The 8451-nt window shown below is 46.7% G+C and overlaps 1 protein-coding gene across 1 annotated transcript in view; it reads right to left on the bottom strand.

Moving 5' to 3' along the window:
* Positions 1-6633: 6633 nt before the first annotated feature.
* TMEM230 (transmembrane protein 230) overlaps positions 6634-8451 on the bottom strand; it is a 9249-nt gene continuing 7431 nt past the window's right edge. Inside the window, exon 4 of the mRNA XM_004687192.2 lies at positions 6634-7700. Within this exon, the coding sequence (XP_004687249.1) occupies positions 7560-7700 (141 nt within the window). The 3' untranslated portion in view covers positions 6634-7559. The remainder of the gene's footprint in view (positions 7701-8451) is intronic.

The following is an 8451-nucleotide window of genomic DNA, read 5'->3' as shown; positions in this document are numbered from 1 at the left end:
TGCCGTCTGCTGTCTAACGCGGAGGCCAGCCATATCCTGAGATGTGACTGCAGCGAAACCTGAAGAAGGGAAGGAGCCTAGTCAGAAGGAACGGCTAAAGCCAACACCCTGTGGTGGGATGGGCCCGGAAGCCTAGGAACTGAGGAGGCGGCTGTGGCAGGAGCAGAGAGAACAGGAGGTGGAGGACATGGGGAGACGGAAGAGATCCTGTTAGTCAGGCCCTGTCGTCCACTCCAGACTGCAGGCTTTGCCTGTGAGAGAAGCAGAGCAACTTGGGGTTTTGAGAAGAATGATGTGGCACGGCACCCTTTAAAAGGCTGCTCCCGGCCCTCCCTGGTGGCGCAGCAGGTTAAAGCACCACACTAAGAAGCTTAAACCAGTTCCACATGAGTTCGATGTGGAACTGCCCCTGAGGTAACCACATGGTCCGGCAGACCTCTCCTGACCCGCCCGCTGCTCCCCTCAGCAGTGTACTTGTCGATCTGCCTGTTCTCCCCACTCTGTTCCTGGTGAATCCTCTCACCCTCCGCATCTCTGACCTGTACCCCAGTTCTGTATGAATAAATAAATAAATCTTAAAAAAAAAAAAAAAGGCTGCTCCCACTGCTGTGATGATAAATATCTCATGTTGATAAGAATATACTGAGATTTGATGTTATGGCTATAAAATCAAAGTTGACTGCTATTAAAAAAATATACACACCCAGAGATTAGAGAGAGTCCTTGGACATTAAAACATTGATAGCAAGAAAAAAAAATAGGTATCATAGAAGAGTTGAAAGATGAAATTGAGGAAATCTTCCCTAAATGAGGTTAGAAAGAAAAAATATAGGTAAAAACACAAACATACAGAAATAGGAGAGAAAAGATATGGAACAATATCAAAGAAATAGTCCAGATGTAGGAAGCAGAGACCTTTGAGTGAAGTAAATTATCAAGTAATTAAATTTAAAAAGTCCCCCCAAACTAAAGACATAACTGTTTTTAGGCGGGGGAAGGGGGGGATCAGATCAAGGGTGCAGAGTGCCTGGCACAATGGAAGAGCAGATCAACAGAGACACATGTCATCATGAGGTTTCAGAACATTAAAGCACCCAGAGAAACACCTAGAATCAGGACCAGCCAAGAAAGCTCCACAGATGTCACACAGGAACCCGCCACGAGGCTGCCACAGCCTCACCTCTGCAGGAAATTGCAGGGAGAGAAGAGGGCAGCTGCCTCTCAGTGAGACTCACAGCGCAAACCACAGATTTGTTTTGGGGACACTGAGTTCTGCTGGGTGGGAGAAGTGGGGCCTAATCCATGTCCTGGCTTAGCTAGAAGGGTGGCTATATTCTCAGTCAGGCAACTGTCACCAAAGGTCCCACTAACATAACAACTGCATGAGCAAAAAGGAGGGTGTGGAAGTATGTGTGACGGGAACAAGAAAGGAGCTGAGCTAAATCTCCATCTCCCTCAAGTCCACGGACGAGGCTGAATACTGAAAAATTATGAAGCAGTGACATGATAGTTCATGTGAAAATATCAATACAAAAGATTCCACTGCAACAATTAAAATTAAAGGTGGTTGTTTCTTGGGGAGAAAGGGAGGTGCTGTTGAGGCGACTGATTTCATGAGTGCTGCAATCTGACATGCTTTAGTATGTGCAGATAACTGAGGGAAAAAACCTAAATTTGAAAACTATCATTGTTCCACCTTCCTTAACTGGCCCCATCCACCTAGGTAACTGTAATCCCCAACTCTCTGGGCCCCTACCCGGGGACTCCCAACCTTGCCCAGCTTGGGTCAGCCCAAGTTTCCCTCCCAGTTGGTCTTGTGCCAGCTCAGGCTTTGTGTCAGCCAGACTTTTCAGCGCCTGCTAAGCTACCGAACAGTGACTCTCTAAAGTTCCATTTGTCAATATTATTTCATTTATTTAGCTAGCTCAGGAATGGATCGCTTTCCCCCTAAACGTGAACTTCTGAACGCAGGGGACCATCTGGATGCCAAGCAAAGTACTGTCCACAGTAGGTGCCCCCCAAATATTTCATGGGTAAACTTAAAAATGGGCTTCAAGGTGAGTTAACAGTTGAGTTTAAGTCAGTCTGGAGATAAGACCAAGATAAGATTACAGCTGTGATGGAGAATAGTTAAGACACTGCAGGATCTAATTGTATTAAAACAGAACTGCCTTTGAGGCTTTATGTCTGCTTTCTTGGTTAATGTTTAAATTGAGTTCCTCTCATAGAGATATTTTATCTCCAAGTACGCTCAAGTTTCAAGTCCCAGTGACCTAGGCCTTAGTAAGTAAATGTGGGTCTCCCTGCCAAAATCCAATGTGACTTAACAGGCGCTGCGCTTGTACCTGCCTTCTTTGCTTTTCTAGATTGCAAAATCCTAATCTCTGTGCCGAGAATTTAACTTCTCTTCCTGCCCATGGAGGAGGAAAGACAGGGGAGATGCCCTCACTCTTGTTGGGGACAAGATGCAAACACCCAGGAGCCAGGGAAGAGCATCCCGCCGGATCACGGGGAGAGGATGCTGGATGCTGGCATCGGCCGCATCCATCCACGGCTCTCCATGCCAGGGGAAAAACACTTGGCACTTCCTGACATCCCCAAGAAGGGAAAACTCAGAGCTCTGTCAGTGAGCAAATTAAGTCATACATGCTCACAACCCGACTTCTCAACCCTTCCAGCAGCTAAACCCTCCTGGGCTGGGATGGTGATTCTGCAGCTGTGGAATCAGTGATAGGAGGACAGGCATCCTGTAGGTGGCCAGAATCTAGGGCAAACAGCTGACAATCACTCTAGAGAAAGCTCTCTCAAAGGAACATCTTGGACTAGAAGGCTGATGGTTTAAATTGGAGCACTTTCTAGTTGCTGCTTCTCAAGCAGGTAGAGGGATGGAAGAATGGAGGCGTCAGAGGCCCTCAGAGAGAAGACCAGCACCTGCAGGGGTAAACCTCAGTCACCAGGCCTACATCCCACAGAAACCAAGAGAAAACACATCCTGTGCCCCATTGGGCCGGGAACTGCTTGCTCACTGATCCCTCGGCCCGGTCTTCAGGGCCCTAAAGCGTGCCCCCACTCCTGTGCAGGCCTTCCCCACCTGCAGGACTTGAGTGAAGATCTTCACAGCCTTCCTGCATTGGTCCTGTCTATGAAGCATCCTCACGATGCTGCGAGCTACTGCTTCAGCTGAGGAGTGCACGGAGGAGGAAAGACTAAACCTTCTGGGTGTTCTCTTTTCCTTCCCACCCCACCCCACCCCCGCTCCCCCACTGGCACCGACAGAGGAGGCCCAGTCCCAAGTGAGGATATGAGGCACAGGGCACCCAAACCCTCAGTGCTTCTCAGACACTGACACACATGAACCCCTGAGGGCCTTGTGAAAGTGCAGGTTCTAAAAAAAGAAAATTCAGGTTGATTTACCAGGCCTAGGGCCAGCCCGAGAGCCTGTGATCCTAACAAGCCCCAGGGTGATACTGGAGTTACTGGGCTGCCTGACCTCACTGTGATTAACAAGGGACAGGGCTGAGCACATGTGCAGATGGAGAAAAAGGGGCACAGGGCCTATGGGAAGAAAGCGCAGAGAAGACCAACTCCGGGAGGTGTGGCCTGACGGTGCTCCCACCGCATCACCTCATCTTCAGCCTGCCCAGCAGGTACTTCCTGGGCAGGGGGGTCTCTATGGCTCACAGGTTGGCTACAATAGGTACTCTGGTCCTTCCTCCCCTTGTTCCAGCCTCCACACACACAGCTGCAGGCTACATGCCAGGCCTGGCGACCCTCTCACACCTCCCCTCTGTAAGTTACGCCAAGGCCCTGCCTTGGCTGGGCCTGCTGCCAAGCTGGCTCTGGCTCCTGGTTCCAGTAGCTGGGCCACAGAACAGCAGGTTCCACAAGCTGCCCTCAAGTACAACAGGTGGGCTTCCTCTTCCTCCCTGGCTTCACCCCACAGCCCAAGGACCTTCTTTTCTCCAACAGCAACTTGTCATTCAGCGCTTAGTGAGCCTACAGACTCTGTGGAAAGGCTCCCACAAGGCTTACTTACCTCTCAGTTACCCTTTCTAGTTCATCCCCACTTTATGAGGAAAGGAAACCAAGGCTCCAGAGACAATTTGCCCAATCCCACTGTTACCTGGGGTGACTCAAACCAGTGCCCTTTCCACCATGGCACCAAACCATGACTAAATGTCACACCGGTGAGATCAGGAAGCTAAGCAGGAACTTAGATGGCAGGCAAGGACATGGCAGATTCACTAGGTTTATGACCCAGTGAAGGTCAGCAGAACATTGAAGCTGTCATTGCCCTCTACCAGCTTCCCTCACAACCCTGAGCAGAGGACTGGCAGAGGACTGAGGTAGCCCCAAACCAGTGTGAGAAGTAGCTGGCCTGCCAGGCAGCCGACAGTCACACAGGAAAGTGAATCAAGTGGTGTATTCTCCGGCCCATTCTTCCAAGGGACAGTGTCCTGGAATGAAGACTGTGGTGCTAAACCTACGTGCCGGCAAGCTTCGTGCTAGGCTCCGTGGGAGGGTAAGACACTCTTGTCCTCACAGAAGAGAATGAAAATCTGGGCAGTCACCAAGCTATTGTGAGAACTGCAGTGAGCAGGGGAATTCTGCCCCAAGTTGCTTTACTACCTTGCTCCAGTTAGCTGCAACCTCTCAGAAAACTCGATCTTTTAAGAAGAAAACTAAAAAGTCAGAGATCCTGTGAAACTACAAAAAAGGGCAACATCTGTGACTAGTTTGCAACCTGCCAACCTGCTCCTCAGTACCAAGCGCTGTCTTTTCCTGTTGTGCCCCCGGCAACCCACAGACCTTGGTAGAGGAAGTGGCCAACGCTCTGGCACACTGGCCGGGGACATACAACCAAAGGCAGTGACCTGGAACCTCCACCAAACGCAGTACAGCTGAGGTGACTGGCAATTTTTAACCTTGGAAATGACCGAGAGACATTCTTGCCAGAAAACCCTTACAAGCCAAGACAGACGGCTGACTGACAACGGAGGCAGTGGGAGCGTGGAGAGAAGGCGGATTTTCGGTAAAAATGTACATTGACTGAGTTGACCATCACTCCTTACACCTCTACCTCTATCTCCACCTACCTCTCTTCTAGTAACTTGTCTAGCCCTGTAAGCATCTGGTTTTCCTACCTGGTAAGAGGCATTCAGGCTTTACCTAATGTGAATCCCAAATACACAACCTATTTTCTAAGCATTTTACCCAGTGGGAAAAAAATGAAATAGAACATATAATGGATTGCTTGGCATGTCTGACAGAGGGTTTAGAAAAAGTTTTAAAATTATCATGGGGTTTTAGATGTTCTCTAAAAAGCACCAGAATATACAATTACAGTCAATGCCTTATACAGGGAATCTGACTTTGGCTTAATAAACAGTGTTTCATGAGATCATGAGCCTAATGTTAAATAGAACAGCCTGGCTCATTCCTTAGGGACATTCACGAGAGGGTGCCTGAATTAGGATCCTCTCACTGTACGCACAGTATGGCAAACCACACTTGCAACGTACATTAAAAAGAACGTGACTGGGCCCTCCCTGGTGGTACAGCACTAAGTAGCTAAAGCCACTTCAGCATGAGTGACCCACATGGTGAAGCAGACCTCTCCTGACCTGCCTGCTGCTCCCCTCAGCAGTGTACTTCAATGATCTGCCTGTTCTGCTCCCCACTCTGTCTCTGGTGATTCCTCTCATCGCCCCTGCACCTCTGGCCTGTACCCCAGTTCTGTATGCATAAATAAATCTTTAAAAAAAAGAACGTGGCTGATCTCCATGAATGTGGAAAGAGGTAACAGAGTGTAAATGAGAAATACAGGACTATCCAAAGGGAACCTGAGATTTTAGACAGGAATATACATATATATGCTCTGAACTCTTTTGGAAGTATATACAAAGAAATTCAGACACCTTAGGGACTGGACAATAGGACCAGAGGTTTACCCCTTCACCAAATCCTTTCATTTCATTTTGATTGCCTCCCCCCCGCAGCATTACTCTTATAATTTGGTTTGGCTAAAACCTGGTCTGGTCTGAGCTTTGCTTTGCAAACACTGTCTAGGATAAACCTGATATCTTCACCATCAAAATCCAAGAACTTTAGAGTAATGACTCCCCTGTCTACCCTCCCATTAGTAAATGCACTTAACCAGGGAGGCTGCCTCAGATCACCCAACTTTTTCCCTTCTCTCCTCAGTTCTAATATTGTTTTACACGCGCACACACTCATGGGTGATCATATTAAGCCTGAGGACTCTCAAATGTTGTCCCAACACTGACTCAATTTCTCTCCCCAGCCTAGGCTCCCTCCCCCTCCAGACCCAGGCATCTCAACCACCTTCTCACCATCCACCTGCATGTCAGGCAGACACCTAAAGTCAAACCCATCCAACACTGAACTCATCATCCACAAAAACTTGCTTTACCCACAGCCTTTCAAATCTCAGCTGATGTCATTTCTAGGTTTCCAGTCATACAAGCCCATAACCACAGAGTAAAGAAATGACTGGCAAGCAGAGCCCGCCTCACTATGCCAGCCACCTATAAATGAAGGCAGCCCTAAGATCAAAGATACATGCTCATCAAAATGCTTTTTAAAATGCTTAAAGTTCACTCATTCAAAGGGTAAAATTTAACTTGACATTTTAATTTTTTCTGACTATAAGTCACTTTTTGCAAGTTAGGAAACAGACCCAAACTAAAGCAGTCTAACCCTCTGGGATCCAGGCCAGATGTGATCTTCAGCAGAGTTACATCATAATTCAAGGCGCTAACGAGAGGGTTATAAACTCTACTTACATTTTCCCCAAAGAAAAGCCAAAGTCTGGTTGTTAGAGGCATGATATATAGAACACTTTGATCTACAAAGGAGAGAATGATCCAAGTGAAATGCCAGCCAGTTGATTGGTGGACCAGATCAAAGCTGGCCCAAGACTAGTGAACAGAGAAGTATTTATATTTTGGAAACTTGCTGTGAGGTTTAAAAATTCCTGATTGCTACTAATAACAAGTAAAAAAAAGACAGATGCATGCACAATGAAATTTGATTTTGCCAACATCTTCTACTAGAACATGAGGTTAGAAATGAGAGTAGGGGGATAAGATACTTAGATATTTTCAAAAGTAATAAGCAATAAGAAACTTGACATACAGCATTCTTCCTTTTGCCACCATAACAAACTGCCAATGAAGACTTCTTTAAAATGAACTGCTGGCCTCTAAAGCGGGTTGGTGGCAGCAACCCTGTCCACTACAGATCACCCTCCTGCTTCCCCATACAACTAATTAACACTGCTCCTCTTTCATGATACATCTTTCACGTGGAAAAATGTGTGAGGAGCTTTTGCCAAGAGCAGGAGGTGAAAAATAAGAGCATGTCCTAATTAGCCAATTATAAGCTCAGTTAACATCTTAAGGATGGACCCATAAAATCTGCCCATTGTGCTAATAAACATCTCTGCAAATTGCAGAATTCCTTAGCCCTTAGCCAAAGTTTCTGCACAGTGTCTGAAAGCTGCGCTCAGTTCCATCTTCTCAAGGCTGAGGTGGGAGCTAATCATCAAAGTCTGGAATGTCATCGTATGAGTAGCCCCGGTAGCCTTTGGATGCGTAGTAGGCAATGCGCAGGTGGTAAAATCCAGGCAGGAACACCAAGATGCCGATGATCAGGACAGGAACGGCCCGGTCTGCCCCCTGGTGGCAGAAGCAGGCAAATGCATTAGTACATAAGAGGGATAGAGGGATAGATAAGTTTTATAAAGTCATGGGTCCAACCCACAGATTTTATACTTGTATATAAAGTATTTTGTACTTTTCAGAGCATTTCTGTTGGGTTGTACGCAACCCAAGGAAAGGACACATCTTCCTTCCTCTCTGCTTTATAGAAAAAGTACTAAGAATTATAGAGAAAATAAATTATCCTTTCTTGACCTACAGATCTTTTGGCTTATTTCCTTAGTTTCCTTGAAAGTTTTAGATATAAAGGCACCCTAACTTGTGCCTTGTTTCGTCTATTAGAAGGCCTTCACGTATTTAAACTGCAATGGTGTGTAACTCTCCACTGTAAGAGGTTCCACCGTTTAGCCACCCAACCACTGGGCTCTTGAATACTTTGGTTGTCTCCAATTGTAATTGTTCAAATTTCTGCAATAAACGTGTTTTTCTTGGCCTCTCACGTTATTTTTAGTGTTGACGCCTATGAACAAAATTCACAGTTCAAAGAGGAAGGGAATAGAGTCTAGGGTCTTGTTAATCAGAAAGGCTTCAACTTTTGGGGGGCTTCTATGAGGCAGGAATTTGTTCATCCCTGAATCCCCCCAGCTGTGCACATGACAAATGTTCGAGACATATGATGAATGAGTGGAATCACCTTTATAGACCTGCTGGTTTGGGGTACTGTTTCAGGTGCAGGTTTAAATGTTTGTATAGTTAAAGGAATCCTTTC

The sequence above is a fragment of the Condylura cristata genome, unplaced genomic scaffold, assembly GCF_000260355.1.
Source record: "Condylura cristata isolate star-nosed mole 26May11 unplaced genomic scaffold, ConCri1.0 scaffold00022, whole genome shotgun sequence".
Lineage (NCBI taxonomy): Eukaryota > Metazoa > Chordata > Mammalia > Eulipotyphla > Talpidae > Condylura > Condylura cristata.
This window is presented reverse-complemented; position numbering and strand designations above follow the sequence as displayed.